The 24,453-nt window shown below is 46.5% G+C and overlaps 2 protein-coding genes across 2 annotated transcripts in view; both read right to left on the bottom strand.

The window, feature by feature from the left end:
* The window catches only part of LOC149441677 (uncharacterized), a 97,003-nt gene extending 73,147 nt beyond the window's left edge, over positions 1-23,856 (bottom strand). The window contains 1 exon segment of the mRNA XM_089657059.1: positions 22,536-23,856. Within this exon segment, the coding sequence (XP_089513185.1) occupies positions 22,536-23,676 (1,141 nt within the window). The 5' untranslated portion in view covers positions 23,677-23,856.
* On the bottom strand, positions 1,903-2,384 carry LOC149441678 (uncharacterized). The gene is made up of 2 exons (XM_089657048.1): positions 2,163-2,384; positions 1,903-2,055 (listed from the first exon to the last, which is right to left on the bottom strand). The coding sequence occupies exons 1-2, from the start codon at positions 2,382-2,384 to the stop codon at positions 1,903-1,905; spliced, it is 375 nt and encodes a 124-aa protein (XP_089513174.1).
* Positions 23,857-24,453: the final 597 nt, after the last annotated feature.

Genomic DNA, 24,453 nt, shown 5'->3' with positions numbered 1-24,453 from the left:
TCCAGGGGAGTACAGGGGAGACACTGGAGGTCTTTTAGACCTTGGATGTCTCAAAAAAGAGAACCTGTCATCAAAGTAAATTTTTTTAATGGTAAAATATTAAAAGTTACCGCCAAGCACATAACATCTCCTCAAAAGAAAAACTGAGCCCCCCCCCACATATACGCATGTACAAATGTAAAAGCACACGCTGGAGCGCCTACACATGAAAACGTTGGTTGTGATACACGTTACATATCGTTGCACATGCCAGAATGAGAGCGATAATTCTAGCACCAGACCTCCTCCGTACTCTATACTGATGACCTGTGAGGGGCTTTGAAAGGGTGAAAGGGTCACCTATAGAAAATATAGGGCACTGAAGTTCACCATTTCACGAGTGCGCACAAATTTCAGGTCTGACACGCTGGATATCTATTTACTCGCTGCAATCTCGTCTTTTATATTTTACTAAATATAGGTCATTTATTGCTATTTTGTGCCCTAAAAAAAAATTACTTGTATTTTTTACTGAACTGTTGCGGTAATATATATTATCTCATATTTGGGGGGTTTGTGTCATCTTCAGGTCTAAAATCATTTTTAAACTTGTGAAGAAAAAACACAAAAATGGCTCTGGGAGTGAAAGGGATAAAGGATAAGCCGGACACTCCCCTTTCCTGAGGAGCAGCCAATCAGTGCTCATTACACTACAATCTCTCTCTTCTCCCTGCTAGTCCTCAGGGGCGGGGCTGGAGACAGGTAGGGGGGAGGAGGAGATATACAGCGCAATGGTAAAAATATTACATGTTTAAGTCACTATAAAGCCCCTTTTGTTTGTATAACCGACATTCCTAATACGGTTTGGGTTACATTTTATTTTTATCTGGACAAGTAGATTGTCATGAGGGACAAGTAGATTGGAGACCAATTTAGTCCGTGGACAAGTCATTATTTCAAAAATTTTAACACCCCCCGGACTATATAGTATCAGAATGATGTTATTTACAACATCGAGTATATAATGCAGGGGTCAGGAGTATGTAATGTACAACATAAAGTATATAGTGCAGGGGTCAGGAGTATGTAATGTACAACATAGAGTATATAGTGCAGGGGTCAGGAGTATGTAATGTACAACATAGAGTATATAGTGCAGGGGTCAGGAGTATGTAATGTACAATATAGAGTATATAGTGCAGGGGTCAGGAGTATGTAATGTACAACATAGAGTATATAGTGCAGGGGTCAGGAGTATGTAATGTACAACATAGAGTATATAGTGCAGGGGTCAGGAGTATGTAATGTACAACATAGATTATATAGTGCAGGGGTCAGGAGTATGGAATGTACAACATAGAGTATATAGTGCAGGGGTCAGGAGTATGTAATGTACAACACAGAGTATATAGTGCAGGGGTCAGGAGTATGTATTGTACACCATAGAGTATATAGTGCAGGGGTCAGGACTCATAATATTGTTATTCATTAATGAAAGGTCCTTAAAGGGTTGCTTGCCTCCCATCTCCTGAGACTGCACTCAGTGACTTGGGTCTGAGACACTACAGACATATCCCTCCACCCGGCACAGCCAGCAGATAACAGAGAAGGTCCCCTGGAAGAGTCAGGCACAAGGCAGGAGACCCCAGTCACATGTCCTGGGTGCCTACATTATGCAATGCTTAGAGTAACAATCAACATTTTTCTGCCAGCTGAACCCCAGAACCTCCATAAATCCAGTCTAGATACATAAATTGTGTCTGCAGCACAGAGAAGGAAGATTATCCGAGAGAAATCCAGGAATACAGGACGGGGAACACAGCTCAGGAAAGTGACCAGGGGATTACAGGCTGATATCACCCAGTCCCCGCCCTACTCTGGACCAATCAGTGAGCAGTATGGGTGGAGGAATGGATTTAGTGTTCATGACCCACCTGTGCTGATCTCTGTAGGAGTGTCCTCCTCTATAAATGTCCCCGTTATTCCATCCTCCTCCATAGACTGCTGATCATCCCTCACATACGCCTCTTCTTCTTCTGCTTTCACCTCAAATTCTATATCGATTGGATCTCCACTCTAAATCAAGGAAATGAGAGAAAATATCATCTGTAAAATGTAAGGTCACATAAACATCCACACATTGTCTCCATGAGTCCATGTTCTAGATGCTCCATCCCACCAACCTTGTAATAGTGAGGGATGGTGTGAACTTCCTGTGTGGAATCCCGGGAATACAGAGGACGGGGACATCTCTGTGGTGGGTTCCTGGTATTAGGTGGCTCCATCATATCCTTGTGTCCTTCTGAAAACTCCTCCATCACTCCATCCTCCTCTTTATACTCTTCTTTAACATCAATATTATCATCCCCGAGGATTCCACTCTGAATATATAATAAAAATGACATCAATGGTAACAATGCAGATAATGTACAGATCCTAATGATACTATCAGTGATTGTTCCTCATCTACCTGATGATGGTGAGGGATGGTGTGACCTTCCTGTGTGGAATCCCGGGAATACAGAGGACGGGGACATCTCTCTGGTGGGTTCCCATGACTGGATCCATCTGTAGGAAACACACACACTGACTGAATCCATTGTTTCTATGTGTTTATCAGATGATGGGGGATCTAGGTGGATCCTCCGTACTGCTCTCTCCTTTACAATAAAGTCTCCTCTTACCCGGTGATGTGAGGGGCGGCTGATTGTCCATCATGACGTCCTTGTAGAGATCCTTGTGTCCTTCTAAATACTCCCACTCCTCCATGGAGAAATAGACAGTGACACCCTGACACCTTATAGGAACCTGACACACACAATGATACAGTCACCATCCAGACACATCCCTTGTCTGTTACTGGAGAATGTCCCAGAATTCCCGGCACCGCTCACCTCTCCTGTCAGCAGCTCAGTGATCTCTCTGGTGACTTCTAGAATCTTCTGCATGTTGTGTCTCTCAGGGTTTAGGGAGTCACATGGAGGCACTGTGATGGTCATATGATCACCTGACTTCAGAAGAGGAAATCTCTGTATTGAGGAACCAATAGGAATATCATGTTAGACTCCCAGAATCCTCCTCACCTCTCCGGTCAGGTCTGTGTTTTATTAATAGAGATGAGAGTGATGTCATGTGACCTCCCAGAATCCTCCTCACCTCTCCGGTCAGGTCTGTGTTTTATTAATAGAGATGAGAGTGATGTCATGTGACCTCCCAGAATCCTCCTCACCTCTCCGGTCAGGTCTGTGTTTTATTAATAGAGATGAGAGTGATGTCATGTGACCTCCCAGAATCCTCCTCACCTCTCCGGTCAGGTCTGTGTTTTATTAATAGAGATGAGAGTGATGTCATGTGACCTCCCAGAATCCTCCTCACCTCTCCGGTCAGGTCTGTGTTTTATTAATAGAGATGAGAGTGACGTCATGTGACCTCCCAGAATCCTCCTCACCTCTCTGGTCAGGTCTGTGTTTTATTAATAGAGATGAGTGATGTCATGTGACCTCCCAGAATCCTCCTCACCTCTCCGGTCAGGTCTGTGTTTTATTAATAGAGATAAGAGTGATGTCATGTGACCTCCCAGAATCCTCCTCACCTCTCCGGTCAGCAGGTAGATGATCTCCAGGGTGAGGTTTAGTATCTTCTCAGTCATGTGACTCCGGTCCTCCTCCATCCTCATTGGTGCCATCATGTGATCTATACAGGTCTCCTTGTAGACGGATAACTTTGGGAAATGAAAGTAAGAATGATTTGGATGGTATTGGTCACACAATAATAGGATGTGGATGTGAGGGGGGAATAGGAGGGTTGCTGGACATTGAAGAACTACTCCCCCCATGGGAAGACATTTAGTTTGGACTGTTTAGTGTTTACTACAATTTTGGGGTCCGGGGCCCCTTTTCTCTGTTGGGTTTGTTTGGTCTCTGAACTGGTTTTGATGAGTTTTAGATCTGCAGACAAGGAATGATAAATCTGATCCTTCCTATGACTAGTTTGCTCTGAGGCAGTGCTGTGAGGTCAATGTCGGCTCATCATGCAGTGATGGTCACTTTACATCGCCCGACGCCCGGGATATGTAGTTCTGGGGGCCGGGCAAGTATTGTGTTGAATCTTTATCCCTGCTGAGGGCAAGCCGCAGGGCTCTCCTTTCAGGTGCCAGCCTCTGCCACCCCGTGTGTGTGAACCTCTCCTGTACCTACTATGCTTCCCCGGCTCTGCTTGCCCATCTGTGGGCCCGGGTCAGCGGGTGTCGGAGGGTAGAGGGGATGGAGGAGAGCGGACACGTTCACTCCCTTCTTGTCCTGACCCAGAAGTGACGTTATGACAGATTTCCCGACCATCGAGACCAGCAAAGAATGTAATGCGATGCGCTCTACATTACATCCAATGGAGTACAGGGGAACATTGGGGGTCTTTTAGACCCTGGATGTCTCAATAAAGAGAACCTGTCATCAAAAGTCATCTCATAGAGGACTTTGTCCCCTTAAGTAAAAATGTTTTTTTTAATTGTAAACAATTAAAGTTACACCCAAGTACATAACTCCTCCCTTTAAAACATTTTGAGGCCCCCCCTCCCCCACATATATGCACACCCAAACATAAGAGCACACGCTGGAGGGCCTACACGTGATAACATTGATTGTGATACACGTTACATATCGCCGGTCACACCAGAATGAGAGGATAATTCTAGGAGCAGACCTCCTCCGTACTCTATACTGATGACCTAGAAGGGGCTATAAATGTGTCCCCTATAGATAATACCGGGGACTAAAGGTTGTCACCATTTCAGCACACACAACTTAAGGTTTGACATGTTGGATATCTATTTACTCGCTGCAACCTCGGCTTTTATATTGTTACATATAAATGGGTCATTTATTGCTTTTTTGTGCCCTGAAATTAACTTAAGTGTATTTTTTACTGAAATTTGGCATTTCCTAGACTTTGTGATAATATTTTGTGACATAAAAAATTAGAACTGCCGCTATTTTATTCTCTAAAGTCTCTACTTTCAGAAAATTGATATTTTGGGGGTTTTGTGTCATCTTCAGGCTAAAATGATTTTTTTAATGTGCAAAAAATGCCAAAACGTCTCTGGGAGTGAAAGGGAGAAAGGACAAGCCGGACACTCCCCTTTCCTGAGGAGCAGCCAATCGGTTCTCATTATACTGCAAGGTCTCTCCCCTCCCTGCTAGTCCCCGGGTGTGGTGCTGGAGACAGGCAGGGGGAGGGGAGGAGGAGATAAACAGAACAATGTTACACATATTACACATTTAAGTTGCTATAAAGCCCCTTTCATTTTTCTAAACCCCCAACATTCCTAAAAGTGCCTCAGATTTATATACATTTGTTGTAAATAGGAAATAACATCTTATTACCTCCTCTGCTGCCACTTCCACCAATGTCTCCTTTTTACTTCTTCCCGCCTCACTTCTCATCTGGAACTTCCTGTCTGTACCTGACATCACTTCCTGTCTGCACCTGACATCACTTCCTGTCTGCATTCCATAGAGACTTCCTGTGTGAGTATAGGTGAGATCCCCACCTTGTGGAGTTCAGAGGAACTGCAGCCCCGAGATCCATCCCATAATCCCCCTTCCTGTATAATATGTACCTTACAGGGATACTACGGGAGATGAAACATTACTGAATAAAGGAAGAAGAAATAAATGTAACTCTTATGTAACCAACTGTTCAACAAACATCTCTTATTACATATAGAAAAGTCTTACAAACACAGAACACAAAATACAAATGTATAGCTAATGAGAGCGATCCCGCCAAACCTGATCCTTCTGGGGGGGACAATGCAAAAATATATATCAATCCACTCATAATGACATCATCTTCTGGGAGTGTCTGCACATCCATCCATTTCACACACATTTCATTGTCTCAGCGGATCTCCTGCAGCCTATTAGCTCCCATTTCCCTCTATACGTCTCAGCGGATCTCCTGCAGCCTATTAGCACCCATTTCCCTCTCTACGTCTCAGCGGATCTCCTGCAGCCTATTATCACCCATTTCCCTCTCTACGTCTCAGCGGATCTCCTGCAGCCTATTGGCTCCCATTTCCCTCTCTACGTCTCAGCGGATCTCCTGCAGCCTATTGGCACCCATTTCCCTCTCTACGTCTCAGCGGATCTCCTGCAGCCTATTAGCACCCATTTCCCTCTCTACGTCTCAGCGGATCTCCTGCAGCCTATTGGCACCCATTTCCCTCTCTACGTCTCAGCGGATCCTCTGCAGCCTATTAGCACCCATTTCCCTCTCTATGTCTCAGCAGATTTCCTGCAGCCTATTAGTTCCCATTTCCCTCTCTATGTCTCAGCGGATCTCCTACAGCCTATTAGCACCCATTTCCCTCTCTATTTTTCAGCGGATCTCCTGCAGCCTATTAGCACCCATTTCCCTCTCTATGTCTCAGCGGATCTCCTGCAGCCTATTAGCACCCATTTCCCTCTCTATGTGACACATTACAACAAGCAGCCACAAAGGTAAATGTAAAATAAAAGCAGAGAGGGAGAGAAGGCTGATAAAGCAGCTCATCGATGAGAGGTACATAAGAACATACAATGTCAATACAAAACAGTGACATGGCCATCAATCACAAACGATCGGAGCAGACAGATCGGTGTCATAGGTGTCCCGTGGGTCCTGAACTGCCTCCAGCGCAGGGACAGTAGCAGGGTGTAAAGCAGGTAGGTACTCCAACTTTCTCATTTCTGCTCTGACCTTCATCAGTGCCGGTAACATGGGGGACATAGAAGACAGCCAATGCATGGGAATGGTTCTCCTGGCTGCCCTCATGTAGGTGGAAAGTTTCCTCGCACATTTAGAGAGACCCGAAAAGGTAGACCCAACAGAAAGTAAATGGGCTCAAAAGGGACAGGAGCCCACAGAAGTAACCACAATGGGGTAAGGACCTCCTCCAAAAGGGCGCAATGGACCGGCAATCCCATAAAATGTGGAAAAGAGTGTCAGTTTCCGTCCCACAACACCAGCAAACAGAAGAAACATTCGGGTTACTATCATGGAGAACCTCAGGGGTCCGATACCAAAACATGGGGGTCTTAGAAGGATTTTCTGTATACATTACACACACAGAAGATTTAGAAGAGGCCTCCCAAATCCTACTCCATTGATCCAACCCAATATCACATTGAAGGAAACGGGACCATTTACACATACAGTATAAAGGGGAGAACCAATAGAAAAAGGGCGACATCTACAAGCAATGTATACGTAGCGGAAATGATGTCCCGGTGGTGTGGGCCTTGGAGGCAGATATGATCTAAAGGGGTAGGTTGTTCAAGAGTCAGAGAAGAGGCTTTGGGGGCAAAAATGTGTTGTATCTGTAGATAAAATACTGATGGGGTGGAATGCGAGCAGCTTTTTGAATGTCAGGGAAGGATTTAAGGTTGTGAATTACGGGATTGACCAAATGTCACAATTGGAATAGATTAACCTCAGCCCAAGGAGGGACTCAACCAATGGCCAGACCATCTGGGAGACTTGGATTAAAAATGATGTTGGTCAAGGGGGAACACTTGGGCCCAAATTTACTATTGCGTGTGGGCACATTTCTGTGGGCTAGCGTCTACTTTTTAACCGTGAGCGTCTACTTTTAGACGGCAAAGACATTTACTAAAGAAAGCATCTAAGAAGTAGACGCCAAATCGAATTTACTAACGAGACACAGTCCAGGAAGCAGACCCAAAAAGCAGACGTGCTAAGAAGCACGTCTAACACCATGAAAAATCACTGCAGAGACATGTTTCCATTGACATTTGCTTTGCCAAATATCAGGACTTCACTTTTAACAATATCTGACATTTAAAAAAATGTTTACAATGTGTAAATAGTACTCTTTTTTAAGGCTGCTCGTCACATTAAAAAACTGGACGCTTTTCCAGCGGCTCTGGCTAATAGGAATGAGCATGTGCAGAACACATGTTAGACGTCTTCCGCGGGCGCTTTCTTTTTAGACGCTGTTCAATAGTAAATCTCTGTGTGGAGTCATCTGACAGATGGCGAAGATCACGTCTCCTGTGTGTGGAGTCCTCTGACAGCCGGCACTCGGTCACGTCTCCTGTGTGTGGAGTCCTCTGACAGCCGGCACTCGGTCACGTCTCCTGTGTGTGGAGTCCTCTGACAGCCGGCACTCGGTCACGTCTCCTGTGTGTGGAGTCCTCTGACAGATGGCAAAGATTGTGTCTCCTGTGTGTGGAGTCCTCTGACAGCCGGCACTCGGTCACGTCTCCTGTGTGTGGAGTTCTCTGACAGCCAGCACTCGGTCACGTCTCCTGTGTGTGGAGTCCTCTGACAGCCGGCACTCGGTCACGTCTCCTGTGTGTGGAGTCCTCTGACAGCCGGCACTCGGTCACGTCTCCTGTGTGTGGAGTCCTCTGACAGCCGGCACTCGGTCACGTCTCCTGTGTGTGGGGTCCTCTGACAGCCGGCACTCGGTCACGTCTCCTGTGTGTGGAGTCCTCTGACAGCTGGCACTGGGTCACATCTCCTGTGTGTGGAGTCCTCTGACAGATGGCGAAGATCGCATCTCCTGTGTTTAACAAACAGCACTCGGCATATCTTTCTGTATTCTAATTTGAATTGCTTAGTTCTAGTGATTCTATTTTTGTTTCTTATCCTTTATAATTATTTCTGTAATGATTTTACTTTTTTCGAATGTCTATTTAATATTTATTTTGACAGTTGAATATAAAAAAAAAAGTCTGCAGATAAAAAAAAAAAAAATGCGTGGGGTCCTCCCTCCCATCCTTACCAAGCCCTTCGGGTCTGGTATGGATATTAAGGGGGAACTGCACGCCAAAATTTAAAAAAAAACAGCGTGGGGTTCCCCCTTAAATCCATACCAGACCCTTACCCGAGCATGCAGACCGGCAGGTCAGGAAAGGGGGGGGGATGAGCGAGTGACCCCCCTCCTGAACCATACCAGGTCACATGCCCTCAACATGGGGGGTGCTTTGGGGCAGGGGGGCTCCCCCCCAAAGCACCTTGTCCCCATGTTGATGGGGACAAGGGCCTCTTCCCCACAACCCTGGCCAGTGGTTGTGGGGGTCTGCAGGTGGGGGGCTTATCAGAATCTGGAAGCCTCCTTTAACAAGTGGGCCCCCAGATCCTGGCCCCCCCTACATGAATGAGTCTGCGGTACATGGTCCCTCGACTCATTCACAAAAAAACAAAGTGCTGTGTAAAAAAACACAGTACAGGGTCTTTGACAAGTCCTTTATTAAAACAATGTCCCCCGAAGTAGATCCAACGTCAATCACGGCGGCGATCCGAAAAAAGAAAAAAAAAAGGTTCTGCTCCCGTCGGAGGCTTCCAGGCTTCTGAAAAAAGGTCCCGCTGACAGCTCTTAAATAGGTTTTTTTTTTCTTTTTTCGGGTCGCCGCCATGATTGACGTTGGATCTACTTCGGGGGACATTGTTTTAATAAAGGACTTGTCAAAGACCCTGTACTGTGTTTTTTTTACACAACACTTTGTTTTTTTGTGAATGAATCGCAGGACCATGTACCGCAGACTCATTCACGTAGGGGGGGGGGCTGGGATCTGGGGGCCTCCTTGTTAAAGGGGACTTCCAGATTCTAATAAGCCCCCCACCTGCAGACCCCCACAACCACTGGCCAGGGTTGTGGGGAAGAGGCCCTTGTCCCCATCAACATGGGGACAAGGTGCTTTGGGGGGGAGCCCCCCTGCCCCAAAGCACCCCCCATGTTGAGGGCATGTGACCTGGTATGGTTCAGGAGGGGGGGCGCTCGCTCGTCCCCCCCTTTCCTGACCTGCCGGGCTGCATGCTCGGATAAGGGTCTGGTATGGATTTTGGGGGGAGCCCTATGCTGTTTTTTCTTTAATTTTGGCGTGGAGTTCCCCCTTAATATCCATACCAGATCCGAAGGGCTTGGTATGGATGGGAGGGGGGGACCCCATGCCGGGTTTTTTTATTATTATGGTGCTGGTTTTTAAATGTTATTCTGGTTTTTTTTGGTCTTCACTATAGCTCAGAAATTCACCTGTCACTTCCCCCGGCTAAAAGAGAAAGTTTTGAGATTATTTCCTTAAAGGTAACAAGGTTGACTTTTAGTTAATTAAAATTCAGACATTTTTCTTTAACTTCGGGGAAAGTGACAGCTAAGCGTGTGAACTATAGTGAAGGACAAAAAAAGGCATTAGCCATTAGCATTGAAAATCAGCGCCGACATACACTTCGTATTGTGAAGCAAATGATTCAAACATTTATAAAACAACCAATTAATTTTAATGGTTTGGTAAACCGAGGTACGCCTGTATTAGTATTGCAATCCTTTGTATTGGGATACATAGAACCAACATACATGTGAATTGGCAACATAGCACAACATTTGTGTCACATGGGAGATATCTGGTAGTTATACTGACCTTGCCCAGGGACTTAGGATTGATTCACAGCACAGAAATACAGGCTGGGTTAGCAATGTAGCTCCGTGGATTAGTGGTTAGCACTACTGCCTCACAACTCTAGGGTTGTCGGTTTGAATCCCAACCACGGCAAGGAAGTAGCATGATCTCTGTGTGTGGCTGTCTTCACATACATGTTCTGGCAGCATCTTTGCTTTCTGTCTAAATGATCCCTAGAATGTGAATTAGAATGAGGCCTTGTCTGTTCAAACACCTTCAAAGCTGCACCTAATGCCTGCCTGCCCAGGGCCCTCCCCATCAGCCCTGGGTCCTCATTGACTACCCTAGACCACCAGGAACAGCAAGCAAGGACCACCAAGCTGACAGCAGCCCAGGACCACCCCCGGGTACCTGCATGGCAGCACCACCAGAACGGGTAAGCTGCCACCACCGATCCCCACAGACCTGCCAGCCTTCGCAGGGCCCTCCCCACTAGCCCTGTGCCCATCCCTGACCACCAGGAATCAGCTCAGGCCCACTGATCGCTGCTCCGCTGCCCAACCCATACGTCGGTTCTGGGCCCACCCCTGGTCACCCTGCACCCAGCTACCGGGCACCCAGCTACCGCCCCTGGACACCCACCACCCAGCTACCGGGCACCCAGCTACCACCCCTGGACACCCAGCTACCGGGCACCCAGCTACCACCCCTGGACACCCAGCACCCAGCTACCGGGCACCCAGCTACCACCCCTGGACACCCAGCACCCAGCTACCGGGCACCCAGCTATCACCTCTGGACACCCAACACCCGGACCACCCAGCGAATCAAGACGTCGCCCAGCGAATCTCCCGGACCACCCAGCGAATCTCCAGCCACCGAGCCGCCAACATCACCAGACGCTGTGCCTACCAACACCCCCAGACATCGCACCCTACGACCCCTCCACTCGCCGATCCACTGGACCCACTGAAGACCCCTCGGACGCCAGCATACTGCACTCACAGATTGCAGCTACAGAAGGACTCTAATGGACTTCACGGTGATACAGACTCTCCACATCACCTCGCCCTGACCCGTATCCCTTCACCTCCCCCGACCCGAACAGCACTGCACTCACCCCAGCATGCCACCTGCACTTCTCCTCCTCGTCTTCCTCTCCTCCATCCCAAAAATCGCCTCCCTCTACCCGCCCACCCCCCCAAAACAGCTCTACATTGCCCCTTCACTTCTGCCCTCTCCCCACTACGGCACTCACCACCTCCTCCTGGTACTCCACTCCCCGGTCGACCCACGTGCCACCACTACCAGACCCACACGCTCCTACACCTCCCATTCCCATGCCACCCTCCTCACCCTTCTCCTTCTCCTATCCGCTGGGGACATCTCCCCGAACCCTGGCCCCTCACCACCTCTCCCCCCCTCCAGGGACCCCCCTGCCCCCGCCAGCCGCCGCAACCCCCCCAACCTCATACCTGTGCACCTCCTCCCCGCATCCATCCCCCCTCTCTCGGTTGCACTTCTGAACGCCCGTTCGGTTTGCAACAAACTAACTGCCATCCATGACCTCTTTATCTCCCGCTCCCTCAACCTCCTAGCCATCACCGAAACCTGGATACAGGCCACTGACACTACCTCCCCTGCGGCACTCTCCTATGGAGGTCTCATCTGGTCCCATTCACCAAGACTGAGCGGTCACAAAGGTGGTGGTGTCGGCCTGCTCTTATCACCGCTGAGCACCTTCCAGGTCCTCCCTAACCCCCCCTCCCTAACCTTCTCCTCCTTCGAAGCTCACTGCATCCGGCTCTTCTCACCCACCCCCCTAAGGATCGCAGTGATCTACAGGCCCCCTGGATCCATAGCCCGCTTCCTGGATGACTTCGCCGCCTGGCTTCCCTTCTTCCTCTCCTCTGAGCTACCGACCATCATCCTCGGGGACTTCAACATCCCCATCAATGACAACACCCCAGTTACCTCCCAACTCCTCCACCTAACCTCCTCCTTCGCGCTCACACAACACACCCAATCCTCCACCCACATCAATGGGAACACCCTGGACCTCGTCTTCTCCCACCTCTGTACCCTCAACCAGTTCTCTAACACACCCTTCCCTCTCTCCGACCACCACCTCCTCACGTTCTCCACCTCCCCTTCCCCCAACTCCCCCCCCCCAGTGCGCCAAACCATCACCAGCCGCAACCTCCGCAACCTGCACCCGGCCCCCCTCCACTCGGCTGCCGACCGCCTACACGACAGCATCCTTCCACTGTCATGTCCTGACCTAGCCACCTCCACGTACAATAACTCACTATCAGCTACACTAGACTCTCTGGCACCCCTAACCACACGCAACATCAAACCCAGACCACTCCAACCCTGGCAGAACGACCACACTAAATGCCTCAAACGCCGCAGTCGTGCGCTGGAGAGACTATGGCGCAAAACCAGGTCCCCTCATACATTCTCCCTCTACAAATCTGCCTTCCTCACCTACACCTCCTCCCTCCACGCCGCCAAGCAGGCCTACTTTGTTAACCTGATTAACACCCTCTCCACCTGCCCTCGCCGACTCTTCTCCACCTTCAACTCCCTGCTCTCTCCCCCCCTTCCTCCACTCAGTACCTCACTTACCGCCCACGAGATTGCCACTCACCTCCACAGCAAGATTGACGCTATCCGCAAGGACATAGTCAACTTGCAATCTACCTCCCCATCTAGCCTCCCCCCTTCTATCACCCCCTCATCTCTCCCCTCCTCTGACCTCGCAACGGCACTGCCCCCCACCACACCCAAGGCCCTGCCTACCGTAACCCCCCCATCACTGCACTCCTTCAGCCCTACTACCACTGAGGAAGTCAGCAGAGTCTTCTCAGAAGCCCGTCTCACTACCTGCCCCCTGGACCCTATCCCCTCTCAACTCCTCCGGTCACCCCCCTCTTCCCTCATCCGCTCCCTTACCCACATCTTTAATCTCTCCCTCTCTACTGGCGTATTCCCCTCCCCCCTAAAACATGCGCACATCACCCCCATACTCAAAAAGCCCTCTCTGGACCCCACTGACCTCAACAACCTCAGACCAATTTCCCTGCTGCCACTCACTTCCAAGCTCCTTGAGCGCTTGGTCTACGATCGCCTAAGCGCCCACCTAGATGACAACAACCTCCTTGACCCACTACAGTCCGGCTTCCGTCCCCTACACTCCACCGAAACTGCCCTCCTCAAAATCACCAACGATCTACTAACCGCCAAAGCCAAAGGCGACTACTCTGTCCTCCTCCTCCTAGACCTCTCTGCGGCCTTTGACACAGTCGACCACCCCCTCCTCCTTAATAAACTACTCTCCCTTGGCAACAGCGACACCGCTCTCTCCTGGTTCTCGTCCTATCTATCCCAACGCTCCTTCAGTGTCACCTACAATGGTGCCACCTCCCCTTCTCTCCCCCTCTCTGTTGGGGTCCCCCAGGGCTCTGTCCTTGGACCCCTTCTCTTCTCCATCTACACCTCCTCCCTTGGCAAACTCATACACTCCCACGGCTTCAATTACCACCTCTATGCTGATGATACTCAAATCTACCTATCCACCCCTCACCTCACCCCCTCATTCTCCGCCCGCATCACTCACCTCCTAAACGACATCTCTGACTGGATGTCGCTCAATTTCCTCAAACTCAACCTCTCCAAAACCGAGCTTCTCATCTTTCCCCCAGCCCGCGCCCCCCCCCCATCCTTTCCATCACTACCAACAACACCACCATCAATCCCGCCCAGCAAGCCAAGGTCCTTGGCGTCATTCTGGACTCAAACCTTTCCTTTCAACCTCATATCAAATCTCTCACAAGCACATGCAGGCTCCACCTCCGGAACATCGCCAGGATACGTTCCTTCCTTACCCCAGACACCACTAAACTACTAGTACACTCCCTGATCATCTCACGCCTTGACTACTGCAACTCCCTCCTCACCGGCCTACCCCAGTGCAGGCTCTCCCCGCTTCAGACCATCCTGAACTCAGCGGCCAGACTCATCCACCTCACCAGCCGTTCCACCTCTTCCACCCCCCTCTGCCTCTCCCTCCACTGGCTCCCCATTGCCCAACGCATTAAATTCAAATTGCTCACCCTGACCTATAAGGCCACTCACAACACTGCCCCTAACTACCTCACCGATCTGATCCCCAGGTACCACCCTACCCGTACCCTTCGCTCTTCACAGGACCTTCTTCTATCTTGCTCCCTGGTCTCCTCCTCCCACGCACGACTGCAAGACTTCTCCAGGTCCTCCCCCATCCTCTGGAACTCACTACCCCAATCCATCAGACTGTCACCGTCCCTCCTCACCTTCAGGCGCTCCCTGAAAACCCACCTCTTCAGGGAAGCCTACCCCACCCTCACCTAACAGCCGCTGCCCTTCCCTCCTCCTACCACTCCATCCCCCACAGCCGCTTCCTCCTGTGCCTCTACCCCCTCCCTCCTAGATTGTAAGCTCGAAAGAGTAGGGCCCTCTAACCCCTTGTGTACTGTGTGATGTTACTGTTCTGTTTCATGTATTGTCCCCCCCTATTGTACAGCGCTGAGCAAACCCTTTGGCGCTATATAAACTCGATAAATAAATAAATAAATAATAAATAATGTGAATGTCATACAATGGGAGGAGATACTACTGGACTACTAATAGATTTGATAATGCTGGTTTACACTCCACCCCCTTTTGTGAAGGATTTGGCAAGCAAAGAGCTGAGAGAGAGATGAGTAAGAGATACATACCAGAGAGTGATAAAGAGAGCGAGAGATACATACTGAAGAGTGATAAAGAGAGACATGCAGAAGAGTGAGTGAGAGAGAGGAGTGAGACAAAGAGCGAGCGAGAGATACATACTGAAGAGTGATAAAGAGAAACACGCAGAAGAGTGAGTGAGAGAGAAGAGCGAGCCAGTGAGACAAAGAAAAGCGAGCGAGAGATACATACTGAAGAGTGATAAAGAGAGACATACAAAAGAGTGAGCGAGAGAGAAGAGCGAGCCAGTGAGACAAAGAAAAGCGAGCGAGAGATACATACTGAAGAGTGATAAATGAGACATACAGAAGAGTGAGAGAGAGAGAAAAGGCTTGGGTGGGGAATCCACACATCCAAATTGTTATAAATACTGGTGTGGAATTTCCCCCAAATGCATAGCAGACCCTTATCCCAGCAGGCAGGTACCGCACGCCTTCAAAGATTTATTTCCTTTTTTGATTTTCCTGCTTTGCTCACACTATATGCAATTGAAAATTGCGCTTTAAGTTGCCAATTTCACCGTTTTCTAGAAAATTTCAAACTAGTTGTGATTTCAATTGTGTGTAGCATTGTAATTTCTATGGTAGTGTAGATGTGAAATTGTTATTAAATGGCCAAAAAGTTCAACAAGAACTACCTTTGAACTCTCGCTGCAACAAATGGCGTATGTTACTCCCCTCACATTCACATTCATTATATCCAATATCAGGTACGATGTCAATTCACAAATCGCACCTGAAATTGCACACCCTGGATGTGACTTGTCATGTGATTGGCATGGCCAGCAGCTTGCTCTTTGCATGGCAAATTGCACCCAATGTTACTGGGGGCCAACACCACTGTCACATCTAATCCGATGCGGCAATTGCCCAACTTACAGTGAAGTTGCACGAGTTCACAATCCAATTGGATGTGAACAGAGCCTACAGTGGCCAATAGGGTGCGACTTGGTCTACGATTTGCAAGTCGCATGTCATGCCAATTGCATGGCAATCGCAAACAATTTTACTGGGGGCCACCCGGTCACATTAAAGCAGATTTCTAAGTGGTGTTATTGACACCACAGTCACATCATGTGACTTACATTGATGTCACATGATTTCCAAGTCGGGGTACATGGTGATTTAAAGTGCAATTTGCAAGAAATCTGACACAGATCTTGATCCCTTGAAAGTATGTGTACATGTAACTAAACTCTTCTTTAAACATAGATGAATCTATCCCAATATACAATAAAATAATACATAAATAAAATTTGCAATAAAATAAATTGTAAAATAAAATAAAAATCCCAAAAAATTATATATCCAACTAAATGTTCCAAAAAATAATTGTCCAAAATGTCTCTGTAAAGATGTCTTTCCAAATTGCAAAGCAAACTCGTATCATCTGTAATCATCCAGTATGGAAATTCCACAATTCTTTGTGAACTTCAAAAAAATAAACTTCTGATAGTGTATTACCTTTATACTGAACATACATGTAAAATAGTGAAAACTTTTGTGTATTTGGTAGATTTTATATTAACTGTTAGTGTTTTTTTAGGGGTTGATTTTATTTATTTTATTTATATATTATATTTTATTTAATTTATCTTATTATATATCATATTTATCATAATTGTTATGAGATAGTTTGGGGGATATGGATCAGGTTTAGTTTGTGTGTGAGTAGATGTAGAATGTATTGATCTGGGAATGCATAGATTGACCAGTAGAGGGAGTCATCACCATAGGGGGTATAAGATTGTCATTGTATTGAATATCGGTCTGTTATATATTTATATATTATATAAGAAGGGTGTATATACATTGCTACTATTTAGTTGGATTCACAGTATATGTTGATCCTTTTTAGCATTTTAATTACATGGGGATTTAGATCAGGTATGGGGGCGTGTACCTGTTAGGGGGAGTGGGGGGGTCATTAAGATGGAGTTTATGTTACAGTATAGGTACACAGTTATATGTTTCTAGTATAGATGCTGTGTGATTGCAGTGTTTGTATAGGGATTGCAGTGTTCATACAGGGATTGCAGTGTTTGTATAGGGATTGTAGTGCTCGTATAGGGATTGCAGTGTTTGTATAGGGATTGCAGTGCTCGTATAGGGATTGCAGTGTTCGTATAGGGATTGCAGTGTTCGTATAGGGATTGCAGTGCTCGTATAGGGATTGCAGTGCTCGTATAGGGATTGCAGTGCTCGTACAGGGATTGCAGTGTTCGTATAGGGATTGCAGTGTTCGTATAGGGATTGAAGTGTTCGTATAGGGATTGCAGTGCTCGTATAGGGATTGCAGTGTTCGTATAGGGATTGCAGTGTTCGTATAGGGATTGCAGTGTTCGTATAGGGATTGTAGTGTTCGTACAGGGATTGCAGTGCTCGTACAGGGATTGCAGTGCTCGTACAGGGATTGCAGTGTTCGTACAGGGATTGCAGTGCTCGTATAGGGATTGCAGTGCTCATATAGGGATTGCAGTGTTCGTATAGGGATCACAGTGCTCGTATAGGGAATGGGAATAAAGATATACATGCCACCATTTTTCCATAGAGTAAGATGGTGGATTCGATTTCCTGCCCTTGATGTGGGACAGAATATAAGGAACTGCCTCTCAGACATCTTGATTCCTTGTGAAAAAGTCCAGGAAGTGACGAAACATGTCAGGACACGTAACGTCTGAAGAACTCACGCAAAACCGGAAGTGTGGTGGTGGCCATTTTGGAAGTGGGAACATGCGGTTCTCTATACATAGGACTACACCTGAGCTGTTCTGAATGCTGGAAGCTGATATTCTTCAATTGTAATGTAAGATATTCAATAAATATTGACTTACAGTCATGGCCGAAATTGTTGGCACCCTTGATATTTCTCCAGGAAATCATGTATTTCTCACGAAACGTATTGCATTAACACATGTTTTGCTATACACATGTTTATTCCCTTTGTGTGTATTGGGACAAAACAAAAAAAGGGAGGAAAGAAAGCAAATTCGACATAATGTCACACAAACCTCCAAAAATGGGCTGGACAAAAGTATTGGCACCCTTTCACAACTGCGGATAAATAAGAATGTTACAAGCATGTGATGCTCCTGTAAACTCACCTGGGGCAAGTAACAGGTGTGGGCAATATAGAAATCACACCTGAAAGCAGATAAAAAGGAGAGACGTTCACTTAACCTTTGCATTGTGTGTCTGTCTGTGCCACACTAAGCATGGACAACAGAAAGAGGAGACGAGAACTGTCTGAGGACCTGAGAACCAAAATTGTGGCAAAATATCAACAATCTCAAGGTTACAAGTCCATCTCCAGAGAACTAGATTTGCCTTTGTCCACAGTGCGCAACATTATCAAGAAGTTTGCAACCCATGGCACTGTAGCTAATCTCCCTGGTCGTGGACGGATGAGGAAAATTGATGAAAGATTGCAACGCAGAATAGTCCGGATGGTGGATAAGCAGCCCCAAACATGTTCCAAAGACATTCAAGCTGTCCTGCAGGCTCAGGGAGCATCAGTGTCAGCGCGAACTATCCGTCGACATTTAAATGAAATGAAACGCTATGGCAGGAGACCCAGGAGGACCCCACTGCTGACACAGAGACATAAAAAAGCAAGACTACAGTTTGCCAAAATGTACTTGAGTAAGCCAAAAGCCTTCTGGGAAAACGTCTTGTGGACAGATGAGACCAAGATAGAGCTTTTCGGTAAAGCACATCATTCTACTGTTTACCGAAAACGGAATGAGGCCTACAAAGAACAAAACACAGTACCTACGGTAAAATATGGTGGAGGTTCAATGATGTTTTGGGGTTGTTTTGCTGCCTCTGGCACTGGGTGCCTTGACTGTGTGCAAGGCATCATGAAATCTGAGGATTACCAAAGGATTTTGGGTCGCACTGTAGGGCCCAGTGTCAGAAAGCTGGGTTTGCGTCCAAGATCCTGGGTCTTCCAGCAGGACAATGACCCCAAACATACGTCAAAAAGCACTCAGAAATGGATGGCAAAGAAGCGCTGGAGAGTTCTGAAGTGGCCAGCAATGAGCCCAGATCTAAATCCCATTGAACACCTGTGGAGAGATCTTAAAATTGCTGTTGGGAAAAGGTGTCCTTCCAATAAGAGAGACCTGGAGCTGTTTGCAAAGGAAGAGTGGTCCAAAATTCCGGGTGAGAGGTGTCAGAAGCTTATTGATGGTTATAGGAAGCGACTGATTTCAGTTATGTTTTCCAAAGGGTGTGCAACCAAATATTAAGTTAAGGGTGCCAATACTTTTGTCCAGCCCATTTTTGGGGTTTTGTGTGACATTATGTCATATTTGCTTTTCTGCCTCTGTTTTATATTTGTTCCAATACATACAAAGGGAATAAACATGTGTATAGCAAAACATGTGTTAATGCAATACCTTTTTTGTGTGAAATACTTGATTTTCAGGAAAAATATCAAGGGTGCCAACAATTTCGGCCATGACTGTATGTTACTATATAGCGCTGATTGTCTCCTATCTCACCTGATGAGGAATATGGAAGAGTGCCAACAGGAACATTAGGAAGCCTGGAGAGTGCGACTATCCCCTGAAAGCCTGGGATTTATTTCCAGAGGGGAAAGATCCATTGTTGCACCAGTTGGAGGAGAGCACTTTATTGTTCACTATTATTGAGTTTGTAGAGCTCACTATTAGAGATTTGGGTTATTCTCCATTCTCACTATTTGGAGGTGATCACGTTTCATGGTTTGGACTTGGAATGGTCACTCTTCTGATTCTTGTCACGAGTGTATTTACATATTCAGAGATTGATATATTGGTAGAGGAATTGTTTTTCACGTGTGAGCTCACGTTATGCAGTTGGCATGATACACGGTTCTTTCACTATTTTACATGTATGTTCAGTATAAAGGTAATACACTATCAGAAGTTTATTTTTTTGAGGTTCACAAAGAATTTTGGGATTTCCATACTGGATGATTAAAGATGATACGAGTTTGATTTGGAATTTGGAAAGACATCTTTACAGAGACATTTTGGATATTTATATTTGGGACATTTAGTTTGATATATAATTTTTGGGGATTTTTATTTTACAATTTATTTTTTTATTTTATTGTATATTGGGATAGATTCATCTGTGTTTAAAGAAGAGTTTAGTTACATGTTCATTTATGTACCGTATTGCATGACCGCGAAATTGTCAGTAACACTAGTGCAGTTCTGTATAGTAAAACAATGGTGTAAATTCCAATATCTCTCCCATAGTTTGTAGACGCTATAACTATCACACAAAGCAATCAATATACACTTATTAGGAATTTTTTTACCAAAAACATGGAGCAGAATACATTTTGGCCTAAATTTATAACTAACTTTGAGTTTACTATATATTTTTTATAGCCAAAAGTAAAAAATATTGTTTTTCTTTTCAAAATTTTTGGTCTTTTTTTGTTTATAGCGCAAAAATTAAAAAGCGCACAGGTGATCAAATACCTCAGAAAGAAAGCTCTATTTGTGTGAAAAAAAGGACATAAATTTCGTTTGTGTGCAGCACTGCATGACCGCGCAATTATCAGTTGAACTAGTGCAGCGCCGAAAGCAAAAAGAGGTCTGGTCAGGAAGGGGGGTAAATCCTCAGGAGGGGGAGGGGTTAAACTCTCCAGTATCTTCCCAACTATAGAAGTTACACTAACAGGTCTATAATTACTTGGGAAAGATTTTGTCCCCTTTATAAATATTGGCCCCACATTGGCCTTACACCAATCCAGTGGTACTATGCCAGTCATTAAAGAGTCCCTAACAATGAGAAACAATGGCTGTGAGATGACAGAGCTGAATTCTTTAAGGCCCCCGTGGGTGTCTGCCATCCGGTCCAGGGGCTTTATTCACCTTTATTCTGTCTAAATATTTCTGGATCATATCAATTGTGAGCCAATGTGGATCATCTGGGGGGTGTCAGTACCACCCCCATTATGGACAAGAGCCCCCCCATGCTCCTTTGTATACACAGAGCTGAAGAAGGGATTTCATACATTGTCCTTCTCTTTGTCCCCCCCCTCTAGATGGTTCTGTAAAGGGCCTACATGCTGGGACCGGACCTTTCTACTATTCATATATTGGAGGAATGTTTTGGGGTCGTCCTGATATCTTTCTGTCGTTTGTTTTCAGTTTTTGCCTTTATTTCCTTTTTGCATATTCTGTTCAATTCTTTGTAATGTGTAAACGATGATCGCGTTCCTTCATTGTTATATTTAATAAAAGCTCTTTTCTTATTATCTATCGCTTTTGTAACTTTGGCCGACAGCCACATAGGTTGGATTTGTAGCCTTTTATACTTGTTGCCCATGGGAATATATTTTGCAGTGTGGTCACATACAGTCTTTTTGAAGAACTCCCATTTCTGTGTTGTGTTCATTGTGATGCCAATATTCCCTCCCAGGGATATTAGCTCTCTTAAAGTTGAGCATTTTTATTTTCCCGTATGTGCTCGCTGTTTACAGCTAACAATAAATGAAATCATGTTATGGTCACTGCTACCCAGATGTTCTTTTATATGGACATTCGTAATAAGCTCTTCATGGTTTGAGATGACTATGTCCAGCAGAGCATCATTCCTAGTTGGGGCCTCTATGAACTGGACCATAAAATTGTCCTGTAGTAGGTTTATTTTTGCCCTTTAACTGTTCCTGCAGTACCATTATTCCAGTCACTTTCCGGGTAGTTACCATCCCCCATTATTATCACTGTCCCAGCCCTTGCAGCCCTTTCCATCTGTGTGAGGAGCTGAGTCTCCACCTCCTCATTAACACTGGGAGGCCTATAACAAACTTCAATGATGACCTTTGTAGTACCGCCCCCCATGTGCAGTTCCACCCAGAATACTTCAGCCTCATCACACTCTCCATCAACTAGGTCCTCTTTCACACTCTCTCTGAGATCACTTCTCACATAGAGACAGACTCCACCACCTTTCCTATTTCCCCTGTCTCTCTGAAAGAGAACCTAGCCAGGAATATGAATGGCCCAGTCATGTGAGGAATGAAGTCAAGATTCAGCAATACCAATTCAATCCTAGTTCTCTTCATGCACCAAACCTTCCAACTCACCTATTGTGATGGGCACACTTCTGGTATTGGGGAACAAACACTTTCATTCACTGACACCTTGTTCATTCACTGACGCCTTGTTCACACAGATTTTGTGTATTTTTTATTTTCCTACAAATGCTACCAATTCCACTGGTTGTTTGTAACATGGGAACCTTCTTATCATGTGCCATAGCCCTCCCCCCATTCCTTACCCTAGGGGTACTGACCCCTGTCTGATCTGTCTACCTCTTTATAATCCCAGATGTACAGGAAGACAGGACTTCAGTGAGGAACATTTCCCTCACTCTGGACAGGAAAGTGGCTTCACCCCCATGTGAGTTCTCTGATGTCTGTAAAGATTGGACTTATCTGAAAAACATTTTCCACACTCAGGACAAGAATATGGCTTTTCCCCCGTGTGAGATCTTTGATGTGTGTAAAGATGGGACTTCACTGAAAAACATTTCCCGCATTCAGGACAGGAATACGGCTTCTCTCCCATGTGAGATCTCTGATGTCTGTAAAGGCTGGACTTCAATGAAAAGCAATTGCCACACTCAGGACAGGAATACGGCTTCTCACCTGTATGAAATTGCTGATGTCTATAAAGATTGGACTTCTGTGAAAAACTTTCCCCACACTCAGGACAGGAATAGGGCTTCTCTCCCATGTGAGATCTCTGATGTCTGTAAAGGCTGGACTTCAATGAAAAGCATTTGCCGCACTCAGGACAGGAATACGGCTTCTCACCTGTATGAAATTGCTGATGTCTATAAAGATTGGACTTCTGTGAAAAACATTCCCCACACTCAGGACAGGAATACGGCTTATCCCCCGTGTGAGATCTCTGATGTGAGTAAAGATTACACTTCACTGAAAAACATTTGCCGCACTGAGGACAGGAATACGGCTTCGCCCCTGTGTGAGATCTCTGATGTGTGTAAAGATTACACTTCACTGAAAAACATTTCCCACACTCAGGACAGGAATACGGCTTCTCCCCTGTGTGAGATCTCTGATGCTTGCAAAGGTAGGACATCAGTGAAAAACATTTCCCACAATCAGCACAGGAATATGGCTTCTCCCCCGTGTGAGACCTTTTATGCACATTAAGACAGCATTCATAAAGGAAACCCTTCCCACACTCAGTACAGGAGAAGCTCTTCCCTGTTGGAAGGCCGGCCCGGTCCCGCACAGTCTGAGGTTCCTCAGGATACGAGGAATCCGATGGTCCATCTACACTGGGTGTTGCCGGATGGACATTGGAGGGAGCCGGGTTTTCTCCTGGACTATACTGTGTGATGTCCTCATCTTCTACTTTCCAGTCTGGAGACAAAGTGAGACAATCCTCGGAGGTTTTCCTCATCTCCCGGCCATGGACTAAAATACAAAGACAAAGAGGATTACTAGACAGGAGCTGATTGGTTCCCCCAAACCAGGACTCCACCCACATCAGGCAGCTTGGTCTTTGAGGAGCTTACAATTCCACCCTCAAGGGAACTAGGAAATGGCTCCTTTGATCTCCTACCAGGTCATTTCTTTATTCATGGGCCTTAGTCAGAGAGTGAGGAAACAACCAGAACTGTCTTTTATAGGAGGGACAGTGATGAGGGGATTATAGGACGAGGGTCCCCACCCCCTCTATCACTCATCGCCATCTTCCCAACACAAGAAGTACTGCACTTCCTTATTTAGTCCATGAAAACCCACCTCTTCAGGGAAGCCTACCCCACCCTCACCTAACTGCTGCTCTCCTTCCTTCCTCCTACCACTCCATCCCCCACAGCCACTTCCTCCTGTACCACTACCCCCTCCCTCCTAGATTGTAAGCTCGAAAGAGTAGGGCCCTCTTACCCCTCGTGTGCTGTTCGTAGTTGCTGTAATGTTTCATGTATTGTCCCCCCCTCTATTGTACAGCGCTGAGCAAACCCTTTGGCGCTATATAAACTCAATGTAATGTAATGTAATGATTTAGTCATGAAGAACAGCGGGGCTGAGCCCCACCAGAGGTCAGAGAGTGAGGATGGGGGGAGAACAACCAAGATGAAGACTGGACTGATCCTGAAGACCACCATCATTGGGGTATTGACTCCTCCCTCATTATCACTTTCTGTTTAAGGGTCCAAAGTTGGAGGATGTTATCACATTATTATCACCATGTAAAAGTCTGTGCTCCAATCACATCATCCAATATAAAATGTCCAGCTGGGAGGAAATGGGGGGAACAAAA

Source organism: Staurois parvus, unplaced genomic scaffold, assembly GCF_062004578.1.
Source record: "Staurois parvus isolate SC_StPar_1 unplaced genomic scaffold, SC_StPar_1.0 ptg000960l, whole genome shotgun sequence".
Lineage (NCBI taxonomy): Eukaryota > Metazoa > Chordata > Amphibia > Anura > Ranidae > Staurois > Staurois parvus.
This window is presented reverse-complemented; position numbering and strand designations above follow the sequence as displayed.